Source organism: Tupaia chinensis, unplaced genomic scaffold (genome assembly GCF_000334495.1).
Source record: "Tupaia chinensis unplaced genomic scaffold, TupChi_1.0 Scaffold000597_1, whole genome shotgun sequence".
NCBI classification, from domain to species: Eukaryota; Metazoa; Chordata; class Mammalia; order Scandentia; family Tupaiidae; genus Tupaia; species Tupaia belangeri.
The window spans coordinates 3,454,997-3,477,543 of NW_006160114.1; the positions used below are offsets into that span (position 1 = coordinate 3,454,997).

A 22,547-nucleotide genomic window follows, 5' to 3' on the forward strand; every position below is an offset into this window, starting at 1 on the left:
AGTTAGTGATTTTTGGAGAGGTTTTTGCTATAGGGCTTGTGCGCTCGCCAGAAAGACAGAGACAGAAAGCGAGAATTCACCCCCCAGGGCGGATGGCTACGCCACAATCCCTTCTCTTCCATTCTCCTCTCGGGATTTTGGGCACGCACGCACACGCTCCCGGAGTGAGTTTAAGCCACCGGGTCCAGAACTCGAACCACTGTCAACTACATGGGAGTCCAGTGACATAGCCATTACGCCAACTGCTGGTTCCTGATAATTCTTTTATTTCTTCTTCCCATTTGAAGGATAATCTTGCTAGGTATAGTACTCGCTTTTCTTTCAGAGTTTTAAATATGAATCCCCGTTATTTCTTTACCTGCATTGTTTCAGCTGAGAAATCCAGTGGTAGAGATCCAATGGGGTAACCTTTGTAAGTAACTTGGTGTTTCTCTCTTGGTATTTTTAGAAATTTCTCTTTGTTTTTGATTCTTTATTATTATTATTATTGTTTAGAGGATTTTTGCATTAGGGCGTGTGTGCTGGGGTAGGGAGGGAGAAATAGGCAGTGAGAGGGAAAGTGAGAAATCACCGCCCCCACCCCTCCAGGGGATGGCCACGCTGCAATCCCTTCCTCCTCCATTTTCCTAGGATCTTGGGCATGTACACACATGCGCCCAGTGTGAGTTTCGAGCCACCAGATCCGAGACTCCCGCTGTTGGCCATTGGGGAATCCAGCAATGTATCCACTACACCATCTGCTGGCCCCTGATTCTTACCAATTTGGCTATGATATGCCTTGAAGAGGATTTTCTTATATCTACTTGGTGTCCTTTGTATCTTCTGGATTTGAATGTCTACATGTCTCTTCAAATTTGGAAATGTTTCAGTTAGTATATTGTGAAAGATGTTTTCTATGCTTTTACCTATTTCTTTGCCTTCTGGAACACTTATTATGTGGATATTTGGCTATTTAATGGTGTCCAGAATTTCCCATATATTGTTCTCATTTTTGATGCTTATTCTTTTATTCTTTTCAGTTGCTTGGACTAAATTGGAGGTTTTAACTTCAAGGTCAGAGGTTCTTTCTTCTGCATGTTCTACTCTTCAATTGATACTTTCAGAGGAGGTTTTTTTAATTTACTGCAACGTATTCTTTCTGTTTGATCCTTTTTCAGTGTGTCTGTCTTATGGATTTCCTCCTTGATGTCATGAAAGGATTTTCTCATCCCTGCGATTGGTTCTGTTTTCTCTTGAATATTGTTGAGTATTGTTACAGTGAATGTTCTGAATTCTGTTTCTGACATTTCTGTGATCTCTTGTATTTTGTAAGTAGTTTGTGAGGAGTGGTGATCTTTTGAGAGGAAGGTATTTCCTGATTTTCTCCCATTTCTTTGGGCTCTGCTTTGATGTTTAGTCATCTGGTGGTATACTTACTTCTTCCTACTTCTTTGGAGTGTGTTTCTGTGACTGTGTGTTCCTGAACTTCTCTATGATATATGTAATATATGTGCCGATTTCCCACCTCTACTGTGGGTGGGAGTGTGGAACCCACGGCAGGAGCTTAGAGTTAGCCATTCAGAGGCAAGTTTCTCTCCTTTTACTTGTCAAGAGAGTTATGAAGAAAGAATTCCTCCAGGGAGGTGTTCGGTTCTTGTATACCCAAACCTAACTGCTCCAAAGGATGGAGGTTGCACTGACAGATAGAAGGTAAAGTGGGAGACCAGTTCTCACCACATGGGCTGAAGGACCCTCCTCCCCAACGGCAGGCAGGGCAGGGGTCCTTGCTGATGAGCTCAAGCTGTGCAACTTGGCTTGGGCCTGCCTGTTGGAACATCTGTCACTGGGATTGCAGGGTCTCTCTGTTGCTCCTTCTCTCTCTCAAATTGGGTTTTTGTTTTTTGGGGTTTTTTTCTTTTTGCTGCCAAGTTGTTGGGGTTCCTTGTATATTCTGCATATTAATCCCTTGTCACATGTATAGCTTGTAAATATTTTCTCCCATTCTGAAAATCACTACCTTTTTCATTTGTGCATCTCTGTACAACAAAATTATTAAAAGCTATTAAGCAGATTTCATAGGAATTTGAATCTCACCCTTACACAGGTGTTCTCAATTAAGTCATTTGTCTGAGCTGACCAACCAAAAAGATGGCTTTGTCCAAGTTCTGTTGGACATTTTACAATGTGTCCTTACTTACTCAGTAACAACCTTATATGAGAGCACGTGCCCTCCTGACCACACCACTAGCTTGCTCCAGATCACTTCAAACAGGGCCCAGGACCACTTGCTGCAGTGCACATGCCTGTGCAGAATGCTGCTACACGTTTGTCATTGCTCTGAGTGATTATCATCATGCTGGGTTTGCTCAGGTCTCTCGATGCCGGCTGTCTGGGAGGGACAGCTGCCACTGAGGTTGACGATATTGGTTTCTTTTGGTCTCTTTTGCAGCTGTGACCCCATGAAGGCCTTTTCTGCCCCACAGTGGTTTTGTCTAAGTCTTATCATGTACTTGAGATTCCATTTGAGTATCTAGAGACCCAGATCAGCTTAGAAATTTTGCACTAGTCTTTTAACTCATCAGACTTCACAAGTTACTTTCTCTAAATGTCTCTGTTCTCTTCAGTTTCTGCCACCAAACATTCTTAAAGGACAGGTTCAGGACTAGAACCACAGTTCACCTGTGAAAGTCCAGTACCTCAACCACCACACCGCTTGCCAGCCCCAAAGGACAGTTTTTAAAAATTTTACTTGCCTTGTTTATTTTGTAGTCAAAATCTATTCTTTCTTTTCTGATCTAGTTTCTCTGTAGGAATGGCCCAGCTGGGAGTTGGAGCAGCTGCCCTCTTCTCACCCCTCCCTTGCTAGACAAAAAGGCCAAACAGGACTTGCAAATAGGTGGGCCCACACTGTGCTATTTTCTTGTGGATTCCAAATACTTAGAAGAACTAGACATCTTTCTCATTCAATTCTGACTCTTGCTTTTTGGTTAGCTTTTTTTCTCCCCTTCTATCATGTATATATTAACTCCCATGGGTTTTACAAGATGATCTATGATTATTTGGTTAAAATAGACTAAAAGTAAGCATGAGAAAGACCTGGGGGTGGGCGGGGAGAGAATTGGCACCTGTCTCTGATAGGTAGGTCTCTATTCATCCTCTTCAGGGACCAAACTGAGACAGGGACTCTCAGCCTTCTCATAGCTTATTCCCCTTCCTCCATACCTGCTACCAAGGTAAAGTGGGAGACCAGTTCTCACCACATGGGCTGAAGGACCCTCCTCCCCAACGGCAGGCAGGGCAGGGGTCCTTGCTGATGAGCTCAAGCTGTGCAACTTGGCTTGGGCCTGCCTGTTGGAACATCTGTCACTGGGATTGCAGGGTCTCTCTGTTGCTCCTTCTCTCTCTCAAATTGGGTTTTTGTTTTTTGGGGTTTTTTTCTTTTTGCTGCCAAGTTGTTGGGGTTCCTTGTATATTCTGCATATTAATCCCTTGTCACATGTATAGCTTGTAAATATTTTCTCCCATTCTGAAAATCACTACCTTTTTCATTTGTGCATCTCTGTACAACAAAATTATTAAAAGCTATTAAGCAGATTTCATAGGAATTTGAATCTCACCCTTACACAGGTGTTCTCAATTAAGTCATTTGTCTGAGCTGACCAACCAAAAAGATGGCTTTGTCCAAGTTCTGTTGGACATTTTACAATGTGTCCTTACTTACTCAGTAACAACCTTATATGAGAGCACGTGCCCTCCTGACCACACCACTAGCTTGCTCCAGATCACTGCAAACAGGGCCCAGGACCACTTGCTGCAGTGCACATGCCTGTGCAGAATGCTGCTACACGTTTGTCATTGCTCTGAGTGATTATCATCATGCTGGGTTTGCTCAGGTCTCTCGATGCCGGCTGTCTGGGAGGGACAGCTGCCACTGAGGTTGACGATATTGGTTTCTTTTGGTCTCTTTTGCAGCTGTGACCCCATGAAGGCCTTTTCTGCCCCACAGTGGTTTTGTCTAAGTCTTATCATGTACTTGAGATTCCATTTGAGTATCTAGAGACCCAGATCAGCTTAGAAATTTTGCACTAGTCTTTTAACTCATCAGACTTCACAAGTTACTTTCTCTAAATGTCTCTGTTCTCTTCAGTTTCTGCCACCAAACATTCTTAAAGGACAGGTTCAGGACTAGAACCACAGTTCACCTGTGAAAGTCCAGTACCTCAACCACCACACCGCTTGCCAGCCCCAAAGGACAGTTTTTAAAAATTTTACTTGCCTTGTTTATTTTGTAGTCAAAATCTATTCTTTCTTTTCTGATCTAGTTTCTCTGTAGGAATGGCCCAGCTGGGAGTTGGAGCAGCTGCCCTCTTCTCACCCCTCCCTTGCTAGACAAAAAGGCCAAACAGGACTTGCAAATAGGTGGGCCCACACTGTGCTATTTTCTTGTGGATTCCAAATACTTAGAAGAACTAGACATCTTTCTCATTCAATTCTGACTCTTGCTTTTTGGTTAGCTTTTTTTCTCCCCTTCTATCATGTATATATTAACTCCCATGGGTTTTACAAGATGATCTATGATTATTTGGTTAAAATAGACTAAAAGTAAGCATGAGAAAGACCTGGGGGTGGGCGGGGAGAGAATTGGCACCTGTCTCTGATAGGTAGGTCTCTATTCATCCTCTTCAGGGACCAAACTGAGACAGGGACTCTCAGCCTTCTCATAGCTTATTCCCCTTCCTCCATACCTGCTACCACAGTAACTTGCTTTGATAGTTATTTTCCCTCAGCCTCAGTTCCTTGATGGTTTGGGCATTTTTTTTTTCCTATAAACATTACATTTTTATGATCAGCTGGGCCTTTCTATACCAGAAGTGTCTTCTCCTTCCTGACCTGTGTTCTGTGTCTTCATAGAAGCCCTTCCCCTGCTCCCTGAATATTTTTGAGCACTTACATTGGTGGAGCACAAAAATACCATTGTTTCAAAAGGTATGACCACCAAGAATAGCAAGGACTAAACATCCCTGGGGCGCTCAGAGTCCTTAAGACAATTCTGTTTTGTGAATTTGAAGTTGCAAAAGATTCTGATTATAGATTGTTCTGAAGAACAAAGCTAAAGAGTAGAATTAATCTCATTTGAAATATTGAAAGTACTGTTTAAAGAATTCTTCTAAGGAAACAATGAAATGGCCTTTTTTTCTCAACGCTTGTGGTTATATTTGTTTGCTAGTACTGCTGTAGCAAGTACCACAGACTGGGCAGTTTAAAGAGAAATTTACTGCCTCACAGTTTTTAGAAGCTAAAAGTCCAAGATTCAAGTGTTGACAGGATTGCTTCTTTCTGAGGACTGAGGGAATCTATTCCGTGACTCTCTAGCTTCAGGCAGGTTACTAGCAATCTTTAGCATTCCTAGGCTTACAGAATCATCCCTCCAATCTTTGCCTTTAGCATCACATGGCACTGTCCGTATTGTGCTTGTCTCCAGAAATCCCTTTCATATAAGGACACTAGTCATATTTGATCAGAGGCCCACCCAACTCTTCTGTGACCTCATCCTAGCTTAATTACATTTGCAATGACACCATTTCCAAATAAGGTAGCTTCTTAGGTACTGAGGAGTTAGGACTTCAACATATAAATTTTGTAAAGGACACAATTTAACCCATAATAATGAGTTATTCTCATCAGCTCACACTTACTCAGTCATTCTCATCAGCTCACATTTACTCAGTGCCTACAACTGCTAGTTATTGTATTATTACCTGTCCCGAAAGCAGTGATCCTTTATCTGTGGAAGCTAATTTTCTTTTTTTTTTTAATTTGATTTTCTTTTATACAGTCAATCACATTATTTAGCTTACAAAGTGAATATTTCAACATGTGGACATTTCTCCCTAGTCCAGTTGATAAAACTATAGACTATCTTCAACAGATATTACCGCATGTCTTTGTCCCATTAATGCTTTATGTCCCTGTTTTTCTTCTAAATGTCCTTCCTCAGACCCTACTCATTCACACACACTATGTCTGGTATTTACATCCATTTACTGTGTTTCTAAATCCTTTAGTCAATCAGTTTCAGTCATAGCGTGTGGACACTCAGCATATATTAAGTGCGGGCATACAGTGCCTCTCCTTCATATCTGGCTTGCTTCACTCAGCAGTAAATCTTCCATATTCATCCACTTTCTGTCAAAAGCCAGGGTTCTGTTGTTTTTTATGGCTGAATAGTATTGCATAGAGTATATATGCCACAGTTTTTCGATCCATTCATCTGTTCGTGGGCATTTGGGTTGGGTCCACATCTTAGCAATTGTGAAATAGTGCTGCAATAAACATCGATGTGCAAACACTTTTCCGATTAAGAATTCTTCTGTCCTCTGGGTAGATACCGAGGAGTAGGATTGCTGGATCATATGGTAGTTCTATTGGTAGATATTTGAGGAATCTTCAAATTGCTCTTCATAGTGCTGGACCAATTTACATTCCCACGGGCAGTGTAAGAGAGTTCCCCTTTCACCATACCCCCACCAGCACTTATCTTTTTTTGTTTTTTTCATCTTAGTCATTCTGACTGGGGTTAGATTGTATCTCATTGTTGTTTTGATCTGCATTTCTCTTACAATGAGGGATGTTGAGCATTTTTTCATATGTCTTTTGGCTATTCATATGTCATCTTTAGAGAGTGGTTTTTTCAACTCATTCTCCCATCTTTTAATAGGGTTGATCATCTTTTTTCGGAACAGCTCCTTGAGTTCCTTGTGTATTCTGGGAAGCCAATTTTCTAAGACCTTCAGAACTGTAGACAGGTATTAATGTGATAAATGAAAATAATAAACTTAATTTGAGAAAATGCCTCCAAGTGCTTTTTATAAATTAGTGATTTCAAGTCATGGACTGCAAAGATGACGCAAAGCTGCTTACAGAATGAAGGGATATTTCCCTCCCCAGATGGGTGGGCCTTGGGTCTTTTACCCCAGATTTGACCAGCAGAACAATTCAATTTTGTATTATTCAATCCTTCCCAGAGTAACAGAAATAGAATGTTTATATAAAGAGAAAAATAATTTATAAGGAATTGGCTCAAACTATTAGTGGAGGCCATTATGTCCAGAATTCTCATGGTAGGCCAGCCTGCTGGAGGCTCAGGAGAATCTACCTTAAGTCTGAAGACAGTCTTCTGTGAACCAGGAAGAACCAGTATTAAGACGAAGTCTAAAGGTCACCTGCCAGAGAATTTTCTCCTGAGAGAGTGCAGTCTTTCGTTCTACTAAGTCGTTTGACTGATGGGATAAGGCATGTTCACATTAGGGTGGGCAATCTGTTTTACTCAGGAGTTCACTAATTCAAAGGTTAATCTCATCCAGAAATACCCTCATAGAAATACCCAGAATAATGTTTGTCCAAAAAAATTAGCCATCATAGACTGCTGCATAAAAATTTGAGAACAATATATCTACTATTGATTGAAATACAAAGGTTATAAACTCCTGCCTTAGACAATCCTTCATTGGAAGCCCAGTTTAAAGGCCTCTCAGGTTTCCTTTAGCAACTATAATCTACTTAAAAACTATAGATTTAATTTAATAAGACTTCTCTGAAGAATTACCTTAGATCTCTGTCTCAGCATTCTTGTAGAACTTTACATGCTTTTGAGACAGAAAATATATTTCAATACTATATAACTGGGGCAACTGGTACCAGATTTGTGCTGTGAACGGAATTTTGGTTAAGGATTTAAAGTCCTGGGTTTTAATCCTGGATCTTCTCCTTATTATCTATGTAACTTTGAGCAAATTCCTTAACTACTCCAGCTATAATTTCATGTTCTATTTGTTGGGAATAATATCTTCTCTGTGCATAGGAGTCCTCACTGACTCAGGCTCACTGTCTTCTCTGATACTGAGAACCTCCAGGCTACTGAAATGGAATGGTACCTTCTCAATCTCTTTTATCTCTGTCTCTCCCCCTCCCTACTACTTCTCTGCCTTGGGTCATGTCCTCACTTCGCATTGCCGAAGTCATTGCAGTGACTTTCTAGCTGATCTCTGTCCTTGGTCATATTTCTTCTCTCAGGCATCCTCCCTATTCCTGCCTGACTCTTCTCAAATGTGAATTCAATCATGTTTCTTCCCTTATAACTTTCACCATAAAGTTCATTACCTTCTAATAATAACAGCTCACACTCTCTGAGCACTTATTGCATGCTCAGTGTGGTGCTAAACTCTATACGGGGATTATCTCAGTGAGCCTCACAACAGGTTTATGAGATGTAGTTACAGTTAGTATCCCCATTTTACAAATGTGAGATCTGAGGCTTAGATTAAGTAACTAGCTTGTGGTCATGTAATAAGTGACAGTGATCCAGGCATTCTCATGCCAGGGCAGACACTTTTAACCTTTTCCCTGCTGTATGGCCTCCTGTTTGGCCCATAGGCCCTTCAAGGAGCTGCCTGTGCTTCTTCTCCAGCACCATCTCACTCCTCGCTCTTACAGGCGCACTGCCCAATAGATGCAGCCATCCTGAACCCCATGTCTTAAATGCTATACAGAGGTTTTATTTATTAAAAAATGAATGTGCGGCCAGCTCTATAGTGCAGTAATAATGCCCAAAAGAAGCCGGATCCGACGCAGTAGCTATATTTCAAATCCCTAGCCTAGTCAGCCTGAAACATGCCACACATGGGCACAAGTGCTCACTATCCAATGGGCTGGAGGATTAGAGGAAGGGCTCATGGCATGACGAGATGCTGTGGAGGGTGTTCATTTCTCTCTTTCTTTTCTTCATCTCACTCACCTCAAGTGCACACACACGCACACACACACACACACATACACATCTATTCTGGAATCAATAAAGAAAAATAAATAATAAAAAACAAATGAATGAAAGACTGTATTTTATTAATCATAATTCTCCATACCAATGTTGAGAATTAATACTGTGATATTCTAGGATAAACCACAAATACTCTGAAATTCTTCAGTTAGTTAACTTAAGAGTTTCTTAGCCTTGGGAACCAGCAGTTAGCGTAATGGCTATGTCGCTGGACTCCCACATAGTCAACTGCAGTTTGTGTCCCGGACCCGGTGGCTTAAAGCTCACACTGGGCGCATGTGCGTGCGTGCCCAAGATCCGAGAGGAGAATGGAGGAGAAGGGATTGCGGTGTGACCATCCCTCCTGGGGGGTGATTTCTCACTTTCTGTCTCTATGTCTCTCTCTGTCTGTCTGGCGAGCGCACGTGCCTTATAGCAAAAAAACTCAAAAACAAACAAACAAACAAACAAAAACAAACAAATAAACAAAAAGACTTTCTTAGCCTTGACACTATCCACATTTTGGAACAGATAATCCTTTGTCTAAGGGAGCTGTCCTGTACATTGTAGAATGTCTAGCAGCATCCCTGGCCTCTACCCACTAGAGAATTGCCAATAGCACATCCCAAGTAGTACAACCCAAAATAGCACCAGACATTACCAGATATCCCCTGAGGAGTAAAACCAGTTGAGGACCACTGGCCTAACTCTGACTGCTCATTTTTGCTGAACTTTTGAATGAGTCCTTTAGCTTCTCCAGTATTTGGGTTTCTTAAGGCACTGGACTCCTACCTGGCCAACCGAGGTTCAAGTCCCAGACTTGGCGGCTTGAAAGTCATACTGGGCATGTGTGCACGCATGCCCAAAATCCTGGGAGGAGAATGGAAAACAAGGGATTGTGGCATGGCCATATCCCCTGCCACAATCCTCAGGGGTGATTTCTCACATTCCCTCTCACTGTCTCTCTCTGGAAAGTATACATGTCCAATGGCAAAAACAACAAGAACAACAGCAACAACAACAACAAAAAAATCTTTCAAAATTATACTGATATGTGAAAAGGTATTCATATACAACTGAATGCATTATGGCATCTTGGATTGTCCTTTGAAATAGATAAGGGACATTAGTAGAAACTGGTAAAATCTGAATAAAGTCTATAGTTTACATAATAGCATAAATTAAAACTTAAGTTTCTCAGTTATGATCAGTGTACTGTGATTGTATAAGATGTTAACACTAGGGGAAGCTGGGTGAAGGCTACATGGAAACTCTGTATTATCTTTGTTAACTCTTCAGTAAATCTAAAATTAAAGTATTTTGTCATTTACTAAGCAAAAAATAAGAGGCCCATTTTTCAGACACAAGTAGAAGCATATTCCTTCCTAAAGCTAGAAGAACAGTTAAGAAATGATTTAACTGTCTTCTTTTTTTTTTTTTTTCATTTGTAGGCTCTCCATTCACATGGATGATGAACTGCGACATATTGCACAGAATTCTCTTCAGGGTTTACTTGTTGACTTCTCAGACTGGAGAGAAGATGTACTGTTTGGCTTTACCAACTTCCTACTCCGGGAAGTGAATGACATGCATCACACACTTCTTGATTCGTCCCTGAAGTTGCTGCTACAGCTACTCACACAGTGGAAACTGGTCATACAAACTCAAGGGAAAGCCTACGAACAGACCAACAAAATCCGAAACTCAGAGGTGACTTTCTCACTCTTCCAACCGATTAATATTCATATATGTAGTATATATGCCCATGAATGGCAGTCCAGAAAAGCTTTGGAGCTCTTGCTTCCAGCTACCTAGCACCTTCTTCTAGGGTGGTCCTTAGTTTTCCCACCAGCATAGATTATGACCAAGAAACTCAGATCATGACACATCATGACAGTTTATTAGTTAGATTAATTAACACTAATAAAGCCATTTAGGTAGCAGAAATTGACTTTTTCATAGAATTACTATTGCAGATCTGCTTGTAACTACAAATGACTATAGGACAGGGAGTTAGAGCTGGATATGGATATATGAAAGTTTTTGCATTTGTTTTTTTCTATTCAGCACCATGTTGGTTGCTTCATTCAATATCCTCAGAGAACAAAATGCAGTCTCATATTTTGTTATCCTTTCATGCCTCAGTCCTGAATGTTAAAAATTAATAATAATATTTTGGAAGGGACATTGAGAAGGAATATTGTCTGAGAAAAAGGGACAGTGGTGATTTGGCATTAGCAATGAGCAGATGGAGAAGGGAGTCTGGCTAGGGAGGAGCGTGTCTGAGTTTGTGACCTGTGGGAACTTGACCACATGGTAGCCTCTAGGGAACAGCTGGAATCTCAGGAGAATTAACCTCAGAGGTGATGTTCAAGTCCCTCCTCCTTCCTATGTACTGTAATACATAGAACAAGGATTACATATGCTTGTCAAAAGAAAGCAGAAACTAAAATGGAATCTTCCCTGTTATCTGGCTTACTTTGCTTTAGATTCACTTGGTTGCACCTTAGGAATTTTCAGAAACCATCACATAAACATACAAAACCTAGCTTAGAATCTAACACACAAACCCCAGTCAGCAAGCATAAATATAAAGTGAATGTTTGAAAATTCTATTCAATAGTATCTAAAAGTCAATAGAGAATTTAAGTGAAAACAAATTAGGCTACTATGATTGTGTATATACAGCATAATCTAAAATGGTAGGGATAGAAGCAATTTTGTTTTTACTAATAGCCTTTGAAAAATCATTTCTCATCAGAATAACAGATGGTTGATAATATTCCAAAACAACAAGTGATCTAAAAACAAAGAAGAATCTAGGATATTTCATGAGTAATAATGAATTCATTGACATACCTGGTTCCAAGCCACTTAATGTCCCTAGGTCAAATGTGCCAAAAGAAGTACCTGCAATGGTATTTTCTTCTTCTTCCATTGTTGCTTTGCTGAATGTGGATGCTTTCTTATTGCATGACAGCTGATCCCGAATGGCTCCAGCCACAGAATACAGTCAGAACGAGGCCCTCACTGCAGTGTGCTCCACGCCGTGGAAGGCTTTGCTCTGGTTTTACTCTGCAGTTTCCAGGTGGCCACACGCAAACTGTCTGTTTTAATACTCAAGGAAATTCGAGCACTGTTTGTTGCCCTGGGTCAGCCTGAGGTATGGATTATTCTTCTGAATTTTCCAGTTCTTTGCTTTCAACTGTTTTGGAAGTTAGATAAGAACTACAAATAATGCATTACTGTTTCATGTACTTCCATGTTACATGTTACATGTGGTGTCAACACATAACTTTTGCTTCATTATTGAATTACCTATGTAATAGCATTCTTGTTCTACTAGAGATAAGTCATATATTCTGGCAGCAACAGAAAAGACCATTCCTCGTTCTCTAAGGAACACTGCTTTGCTAAGAAGTGAAGAATTTTAAGATTAACTTAGGTTATGGATCACATTCTTCATAGTGTTCAGCATGCATCTAATTAGAAAGATATTATTACATTTATATTAAAGAATAAACTTGAAAATATAATGTTTGCCATTTAAAATGGTCAAGGTACCAAGCAGTCTGACTAACTGAAAGTTATTTTATCTCAATGATGGTGGGAAAATGGTGTCATAAGAAGCATGTCCTCTTGAGCTAAGAGAAGGAAGCCAATTACTAAGCATGATCAGCTCCAGCTGCCATCCCACACTTCGTCTTGTGCCGTGTGCCCTTGTCCAGATGTTATAGCTAATGGCCTGCCAGCACAAGTGGCCAAAACCCGTGCATGAGTTTATGGAAGAAGAGACTAGGTGTCTATGTCACAGACTTCTTTAGAAAAATGCCATTTTTCATAAATGACCAATCTGGGCTATATGATCATCAAAATGGTCACTGTCTTTACAAAAAAGTTTCAAACTCTTCACAGTCTTTTCTGTTCACATTTCTTCAGATAACATTCTGATATATTGCACGTTCACATCTCTGGCATCTTAAATGTATCTGTAAGACATGCCATGTCTTAGTAAGCCTCCATTAAGTTTGGGGGTTTTTTTTTGGAGAGATTTTTACTATACGGTATGTGCGCTCGCCAGACAGACAGAGAGACAGAGAGATAGAAAGCGAGAAATCACCCCCTAGGGGGGATGGCCACACCGCAATCCCTTCTCCTCCATTCTCCCCTCGGATCTTGGGCACGCACGCACATGTGCCCACGTGAGTTTAAGCCACCGGGTCTGGGACGCGCACCGCGGTCGACTACATGGGAGTCCAGCAACATAGCCATTATGCTAACTGCTGGTTCCCTGGAACTAAAGTTCAATCACAGTGAAAAATATATCAGTGATTTTAGCAGATCAGTGACAACATAAATAGCATTTTAGTTAGTGATCCGACAAAACATGTTTTTATAGGGTTTATAGTTCTTAAAATTAACAACAGTATGAACTAGTATGTAGATTCTCATGTATTTGTATGAGTCTTTGAAATTCAGGTATATATCTTTCAATACAATGTGAAATTGGAGCTGTAATCATCTTCTCTGAATTTGAAAGACTAAGCCTGGAACCACAGGGAATATTATTCATTGCTTTCCCTGATCTTGGCACTCCCTTTTCTGTGAGAAAACCCTTATCATTATCCTGCAAGCTGTTCTGCTTCATGTCCTAGATGAAGGCAGCTGGGTGGGTGGGAAGGATTCATTTTCCCATGGAGACTAATTGCCTCCCTTTTGTACAGGACGATGACAGGCCAATGATTGATGTCATGGATCAACTAAGTTCTTCCATTCTCGAAAGTTTTATTCATGTAGCAGTTTCAGATTCAGTAAGTACATATTTCATCCTGATTGTTAATAGTTTTAACAGAAGCTCTGGACCTATCTGAAAAGTAGAGTCAAATAAAAATCATGAAGAAGAATGTGGAGGTTTTATGTGCGATTAATAAACTATTGCAAAGTTTAAAACCAAGACTAACTTCAAATGCTTGCTTAGGAGACAGTCCACAAAAATTTCAAACATTTGAGCTATAGAAATAAAGATAATATTTTACAAACTGCAGTTTCAAGAATTGCTCAAGATTCTGGAAATTGATTCACTTTAGCCATTCTACTAAATGCTTAATATAAAGTTAATGTTATGCTTAACACAATATTGTATGTAATACTTAATCTGCAACTTCTGTTCATGTGTTGCTTTACAAAGTTTACAAAGTGCTTTCACATTTATTATCTTTTCTAAGAATTATTTATTTTATTTTACTTATTATTGTTATTATCATCATTATTATTGAGTTTCATTGAGAGACAGAGAGACGGAGAGTGAGGAAGCAAGCCTCCAGGTCCAGTACTCAAACTGCCATCAGCCATGTGGGAGTCCAGCACCTTAACCACCTTTCTACCTGCCACCCCACACATTTATTATCTAATTTGACCCTCACAACTATTGAAACTTGAAAACATGAAGGGGCGGGTTCACAGTCACACAGAAAGAAAGTGCTGGAGCCTGGACTTGGAATCCAGAAGAGATCAAGCTGCTACCCAAATTCATTCTTTTAAAAGTATACTGGCACCTTTTAATTGCCTGAACAAGGAGAAGGAACCTGAAACTGATTTTAGTTATCTGCCTTTATAAAAATAAAAGTACAGTAACAAAACCTGGATTAATTTCATCTAAATATGTGAAGAAAGGCTGGAAAGATTCGGGACTACTTACAGAGTTCTCATTGCTGATGCCTGACTCAGATGCTTGTCAAATAATTAAATGTGAACACAACCCAGAAGACAAGACATATTTTAGCTTTTCGTGGACTTTTCTTTTTTCTTTTTTTTCTTTTTTTTTTTTTTTTGAGAGAGAGATTTTTGCAATAGGGCGCGTGTGCTTGCCACAAAGACAGAAAAGACAGAGAGAGACAGAGCAATAGATAGTGAGAAATCAGCCCCCAGGGGGGATGGCCACACCACAATCCCTTCTCCTCCATTCTCCTCTCAGGATCTTGGGCACACGGGCACACACGCCCGGCATGAGTTTAAGCCACCAGGTCTGGGACTTGAACCACAGTCGGCTACATGGGAGTTCAGCGACATAGCCATTACGCTAACTGCTGGTCCCTCATGGCCTTTTCTAACTGAGATGGAACACAGATCCTTATTTTCAGTAGCCTTGCTCTGGTTTATGGTCATAATAACAATTACTAGAACTACTAGCCAGGTACTGCAGACCTTAACAGTGATTATGAAGTAGTCCCACTTCCTTTAGAAATGCTGATCGTTTTAATATGGAATGAAGTAGTTGACTTTAATTGTTTTTTTTGCATGTCTTACTTCTCTAAGATAATGCTTTCGTGTTTTGCTCATATGCCTTATTCTGTGTTTATCAGAAAATCTCGAGCTAAGGCTAACCAGGTCAGCAATACTGCACTTAGTAAAGACACATAAGGAAGGAAGTGGAATCAAGCAAGCATTGCCTGCTTTGCGCCAGGTGTTTCTACCTCTGCTGTCTCATGTAATTCACTGGAAGATTAGGTCAGATCAGCATTATAATTCCCAAGTCATACATTAAGCTGAGACGCTGGGATGTTCTGTCTTTTTTTCAGGTCACAGGCTTTGGGCAGAGCCTGTGTTGGGATCTCATCTCTCAGATGCTAAAACAACTCTGCTCCTCACAGCCCATTAACCAATGAGACCACTGTTGTAGCTCTCTTACCCATGGGAACCTGTAGGAGAAAATGGATCACTTTAAATGCCTAACAAACATTAAGGACAGTTCCTCTCCTGGAACAGCAGCTAGATTATTTGAAAATTGTTATTCCCCAATCTTTGATATCTGGATTTAAAAGAGCTGGCTGACCCCACAGTGTAGTGGTTAAGCACTGTGTGGAGGGAGCCAGGGCCCACGTAGCTGATGACAGTTTGACTTCCAGCCCTGGCACCTCGACAAGCACACTGGGTATGTGTGCACACATGACCAAGATGATGACAGAATGGAGAAAAGAGGATTGTGGTATGACCAGGCCCTGTAGGGGGTAGGGGAGAGGGGGAAGACAGGTACTTTCTCTCTCTCTAGCAATAAAAAAAGAAAAAGCATGAACTATATTAACTCCTTTTTTTTTTTTTTTTTTTTTTTAATTTTTTTATCCCTTTTTTTTTTTTTTTTTTTTTTTTTTTAGTTTTGCTATAGAGTGTGTATGCTCACCAGAAAGAGACAAAGACAGATAGAAAAAGTGAGAAATCATCCCCTAGGGGGAATGGCCACACCACAGTCCCTTTTTCTCCATTCTCCTCTTAGGATTTTTGGGCCCACACACAGATGCATCTGGCATATTTATCAAGCTGCCAGGTCCAGGACTCAAACTCCACAGTCAGCCATGTGGAATCTAGCAGCCTTAATCTCTATACCACCTACTGTCTATACCACCTACTGGCCAAAAATGTATGAATTTTTAATATACATTTACACACACACACATCATTTATATATAGACAGCCATATGGAGGGGTGTGTGTGTGTGTGTGTGTGTGTGTATGTATGTATCTTTCAAGAGGTTTTGCGATACATTTCTTTGGCTTGATCTCCTAGGGTGAGAATAAGTAGGTATCTTATCTCAAAAATCATCATTAGAATGCTCTTCAAAAAACAGATTGTTCTTAGCCATCTCTCTAAATCAAAAGGAAGACATTTCAGTCTAAGTAAAGATTTTTATAATTATACCTAAAAATATATACTAATTCCAGGGACGGAAACACATTTACAAATCTCAGAGATAAAGAAGTTCTCAAAATTTTGAAATGGTAAATCCACAGTTGAGTTTAAATTAGCTACTGTCCTGTATTTGCTCAACAAACATTTAGTGGACAACTTCGGGGTACTTATACATAATGCTATGTTACATTAAAACTGTCAAATTATGACCCCAGTCCTTACTTAAATTTTGCACTTAAGCTGCTTATTATCTAGGAAATGTCAGTGCTTGCACACCAAGGTCCTATGTGCTAGATGTAGGATGGGTGTTTCAGATGCAAAGCCAGCCATTGCAGACGTGTTCAGGAAAAGCACTGTGCCCTGGTAAGGATGGATCCGTTCAGCCATTTTGATTCACTGCCTATTTGTTAAACCTGCAGGCAACATTACCACTGACTCACAACGTGGATCTGCAGTGGCTGGTGGAATGGAATGCAGTCCTGGTCAATAGCCATTACGATGTGAAGAGTCCGTCCCACGTCTGGATATTCGCACAGTCTGTCAAAGACCCCTGGGTCCTCTGCCTCTTCAGTTTCCTCCGGCAGGAGAACTTGCCTAAGCACTGCCCCACAGCTCTCAGCTATGCCTGGCCGTATGCTTTCACTCGGCTCCAGTCAGTGATGCCTCTGGTGGACCCAAAGTAAGGGATCCTGTGTTTTCCTGTTTTGCTTGTTTTACTATTTGCCCTCTTAAATTTTCATATTCTACACAAGACAAGGCTATTCCAGTCCTCTCTAAATTCTGAACTTCCTACCACAGGATTCTGTACATTGAGTTAAAAACAGATAAAAAGCTTTTTATCTTTAGGGACTAGATGGTTGTGGGGCAATTACACAGCGCTCTATGAGGCTCCCACATGGGGAGAGTTCAGGAGACCTCCCTGAATGTGTTAGAGTGTGTCTATGCCCCTGATAAAAGGCTGGCTGGAGCTAGGGGTGGATCACAGTGTGGGGACCCTCTTTAAGGTGCCTAGCTCTCTCCATCTCTCTTTTTTTTTTCACACATGAAGGAGAGAAATGAATGAACTTTAAAAAAACAAAAGTTTTTGTCTAGCATTAGTTTTTTCCTGCCTTAATAACCAATTTTAATTATGTAAGTATAGACTTTTGATGGTAAAATGGGACCTTAAAGTTCTCCTATTCAGTTTCTCATCCAATTCAGATATTTGATGGACAGTTATTCAGCTCTACTTGACCACTTCTAAGATCTGCATTGAATAGGTGATATTTAAATTTTAGAACTTTGTTTCACTCTTGTTTTTGATTCCATATTTCTAGTAGCCCCATTAATGCCAAGAAAACCAGTACTGCCGGTAGCGGAGACAACTATGTTACTCTGTGGAGAAATTACCTGATTCTTTGTTTTGGAGTTGCAAAGCCCAGTATTATGAGCCCAGGACATTTGAGAGCTTCCACTCCAGAAATAATGGCTACCACACCTGATGGTACAGTGAGCTACGATAACAAGGTGACATGACATGCTTCAGAAGAATTATTCTGTAAGGTTTTTTTTTAGCTTGTTTGTCTAGAGTTCACAGTGCAATTTGCACTGTGCCTGCCATCTGGAGTATTATGGGATCAGATTTTCATCCTACACATTTCTAAATTCCATTGAGTGTTTATGTGAATAATTTATTATTCCTCCTTGACAAATAGGAACTGAAGATAAGAGAAGTTGAGAAACTTGGTTAAGACCATAAGAGTGACTTGTATTTATTAGTCCCTGAGGTTTGGTTCATGTACTACATATCCCATTTCTCTCATCCCTCACCAAATATTAGCCTTTAAACCAAGCCTTGATTAAATTAATGCGTTCAAGACAGTTTTGTAGACTTAAGAAAGTGGTTTAACAAAAGAATAGGACTATTATTTTTAAAAACGTATTTAGAATTTGTGTCCAAGGTGAGAAATGCATTGATTGTGTCGTATTAAATTTGTGGGGTTTTCGGTCTTACTTCCTGAAATGATGGCAGTGCTTTGGGATGGGGTTCAGTACTTTGAAACTATGATAATAGAACCATCCTTTGATTAAAGGAACTATCAATTATCATGTTACCTCTTTTTCACTTTCAATCAACTTGTTTCAGGCTATAGGCACCCCATCGGTGGGAGTTCTATTAAAGCAGCTGGTGCCTTTGATGAGACTAGAGAGCATTGAGATCACAGAGTCCTTAGTTCTAGGATTTGGAAGAACAAATTCCCTTGTTTTCAGGTACAGTAGTCGTAATGAGTTGCTCTCGATTCATACATGCTGCTGCTGTCCTAGTTCTTTTGTTATTTGAGTTTTAGTTTGCATATTGCCATGTGTCTGGAGAGTTATAGGCTTTGCACAATTTCCTTTACATCATCTTTGGTCACATGTAGCAAGATTCCTTGCAGCCGCCTCACATTTCACTTTAGTCATTGCAACTTTGATTTTGCTCTCACATTTTATATCACTTGCAAGCTCTGTTTTAGATGACTATAAATGAAGCTAACCTAGTGTCAGTCCCTCGTTAAACAAACTGTGCAGAAGCTATCATGTTAAAAGCCTAACAGTGCCTGTTCATCAGCCATTTACACAATAGATTCTCAGAAGGTTAAGCATTGATTGAATCCTTCCTAGTATGTTCGGGTATGCTGGTTGATCTCTCTGGAAGGCACTTTCCCTGCCTTAATAGGACTAGTATACCTGCCTTTCTGTACTCCTTTATTTCACATCTGCAACCAAATGCCTGAGCACTAAAGCCTTTTGAAAGGGGCATCATAAAAATGTTCATTTAGGCTGCCTCTTATTTTAGCTAAATATTAAAAGCCTTCAAGGGCAAATAAAATCATAAACAAAATTTTGCATATAAATAGAAAAGGCAAAGGTCTACACACATGTGACTAACCCTATTTGTCTAGTTTTTGTTTGACTTACCAGAAAGCATGTATGCTGGCCAGAGAAAGAGAGAAAGAGAAAGCACCCCCAAGAGGGTGTGGTCACACCATAATCCCTTCTCCCTTTCTCCATCCAGTCAGGACTTGGGACACCCATGCGAACACACCCTGGCATGGAGAAACCCAATTTGGAAAATAAGGGTTAATGGGACATTTTAGAGGCAATTGAAAAAGATCTGTCAAGTTATTCATGTTTAGAGTCAAATTATATTCTGTTTTAAATGTATTTATTTAGTTTTTATATAAAAACAAACATCATGTTTTTTTTTTCCAGGTGAAAACCAGTGAGGTGTTACTGTTCAATGGCCTGAAATGGCCTTATTTTCTAATAATAATATACTAACAAACAGTAACATAACTTCTTACATGTATATGTTCACATAGAATTTAAATAGAATCAGATTATATACTTAAAAGAAGTAATTATGGATTCTGACTACTGGGATTCCAGTTTACCAGTGTATGACCATTTATTGGTTAATTAGTTAAAACAAAGCATCATATAGAGATACAAAAAGATAACAATTGCAATTACTAAAATTACCTAACGTTCTTTTCAAAAGAATCTAAGACACTTTGGTATACCTTGTCCCTTCAGTATTCCTATGGGTACTAAGATATTCAACTGACTAGCCACATAAGTGTGAGAAACTTAAAAATGAAAAAATGAAGAAAGTGTAGAGCTGGCTACATGGCTCAATGTTTAAGTACTATGCATAGGGAGCTGAATCCCATAAGCAAACAGCAGTTCGAATCCCAGCCCTAGCTGAATCCCAGTTTGACAGAACTGAAAATAACTGAAAATGCCTTTCTTTAGTACAGTTTTTTAAAGCAGTTAGTATTGTTTTGCCTGTGTCTATCAATGGTATTATTTCTCTCAACACAGAATAACAAACACTGAGAAAGACAGGAGTTATTAACAGTCCAATTTGAATCCCAACCTAACCCTAGTATGAGAAATATACAGGGCCTGTGTAGATGCATGTGTGTGCCCAAAAGAATGGAGAATAGACTGTAGCATGTCCATTCCCCTTAGGGTGTTCTCTCTCTCTCTCTCTCTCTCTCTCTCTCTCTCTCTCTCTCTGGCAAGAACATTCGCCCTCAAGCAAATTTTTTTAAAAATAATAAATAAATAAATTTTTTACATGCTGCCTTTTTTCCTCCTTAGAGAACTGGTAGAAGAACTTCACCCATTGATGAAAGAAGCTCTGGAACGTAGACCAGAGGTAAGATTTTGAATTTAAATAATTAAGGCTTGATTTACTGGTTCAATAGTGTGAATCTAAATCAAACCTAGTGGTTTCCCATAAGGAATACAAAAACCCCAACATGCTTTTACAAACGAACCTTAATATTTTAGCTTTTTTATTTTCATTACTTTTCCATATTCATTTAGTATAATATGGTCTCTATTTAAAATAATTTTATGTCCTAAACATAAAAACACAAAAAAAACCTAAATATTCATGTATATGTTATATTATTACATTCTTTTGCAGGAATTATGAGTTAAAATTGAGTTTTGGTTTTTGGTTTATTTGTTTCTTTTGTATAAGGAGTGGAATGGCCAAGAATATTATTCCTCAACCTTATCTTTCCTGAAGTAAATTTTGAAATGAATAAACTTACAATGTACTAGGATAAGAATAAATAGATAATAAAGTAAGACTTTCCGTGTAGATATGATTTAAGAAATAGCAGAAATTTAGGTTTGAATAAGAGTAGTGTTACCTCCGTGACCAAACTAGGTGAATTATTAGTGTCCTTTGTCCTTTCTGCTTGCTTCAGATGCTCCAGCTAGGCCATCTGGGAAATGAGGTTTATTAGTCCTCAACAGTTCCACCTTATAAATATTTATCAACCCATTTTTTTTATCTGTTTCTCTTACAGCTTGTAATAGCAAAATTTTTTTCAGAGGCATCAAAAGAAAGAAAAATATGTTTGTCTTTTATGCTTAGAAAATTGAAAATGACTACATTATGCCTTTCTTTAGTACAGTTTTTTAAAGCAGTGATATTGTTTTGTCTATGTCTGTAAGTGGTATTATCTCTTTCAACATAGAACAAGAAACGCAGAGAAAGGCGAGACTTGTTAAGGCTACAGTTACTTCGAATTTTTGAACTTTTGGCTGATGCTGGCGTGATAAGTGACAGGTAAGTTCAGAAGTCTACCAAGTTCATCTCTCCTCACCAAACTGATATTTTTGCTTCTCTTCCTCATTTTCTTTTTAAGAAACTTATATGACTCTTAATTCAGATAATTCAAGAAAAGCTTTCTCTTTTTTCAGTCTGTTTACACTGCATATAGGTGAGAAATGAACTTAGTGTGTGAATTCTGACAGTCTTGATTTTCATGAAGCATGCCCTACTTTGATGTAAAGATTAATTATCTAAATGTGTAATTTTCCTTTCTTCTAGTACAAATGGAGCCTTAGAACGGGATACTCTAGCCCTTGGTGCTTTGTTCTTAGAGTATGTGGACTTAACCCGCATGCTCCTAGAAGCTGAAAATGACAAAGAAGTTGAAATTCTTAAAGATATCCGAGCACATTTTAGTGCAATGGTTGCCAACTTGATTCAGTGTGTTCCAGGTACAATGCTACATCATTGGAAATAAGCGTTCATGCTTGAAAAACCCTTTGTTTTTTATTTTATATTCACACTTGTCTTTCTAATTCTATTGGTCTGGAGATGAGATTGTTCATTTTGAGTGTTTGAAACAGGCATTAAGAACAGATTGTAGTAACTCAACACAGAATTGGAAAGGGAACAATAGGAATTAGTAAACTTGGCTTTGTGCTTGTCATTTCTAGTCTTTCTTTTGATCCTCATCTGAAAATAAATTATGTGGTTTCCATAGGAATGAAGTAGTAATTCAGAGGGAGCATTCACATTAGCTTAATTTTTTACACATTATTTCTGTGCTAATCTACGAACATGCCATTTTAGCTGGCTCTACCCAATCAACAAATTAAGTATGTAGAATTCTATGTAGCTTAATACATTTTGCATTCAATTAAGTATTACATTATTGAGAAAATTATCTTTCACAGAGCAATGAGTATGAAACAGACATCCTATGAGAAGTATAAAAATAAATAGCTGGTCAG

General features: G+C 39.3%; 1 protein-coding gene across 7 annotated transcripts in view; it reads left to right on the forward strand.

Annotated features, from left to right (window-relative positions):
* FRY (FRY microtubule binding protein) overlaps positions 1–22,547 on the forward strand; it is a 505,649-nt gene that overhangs the window by 349,284 nt on the left and 133,818 nt on the right. For all 7 annotated transcript variants that reach the window (XM_027775685.1, XM_027775680.1, XM_027775682.1 and 4 more), the window contains 9 exons: positions 10,246–10,504; positions 11,775–11,957; positions 13,519–13,605; positions 16,898–17,157; positions 17,795–17,984; positions 18,604–18,728; positions 20,607–20,664; positions 21,500–21,591; positions 21,856–22,028. In XM_027775685.1, the coding sequence (XP_027631486.1) occupies positions 10,246–10,504; positions 11,775–11,957; positions 13,519–13,605; positions 16,898–17,157; positions 17,795–17,984; positions 18,604–18,728; positions 20,607–20,664; positions 21,500–21,591; positions 21,856–22,028 (1,427 nt within the window). The remainder of the gene's footprint in view (positions 1–10,245; positions 10,505–11,774; positions 11,958–13,518; positions 13,606–16,897; positions 17,158–17,794; positions 17,985–18,603; positions 18,729–20,606; positions 20,665–21,499; positions 21,592–21,855; positions 22,029–22,547) is intronic.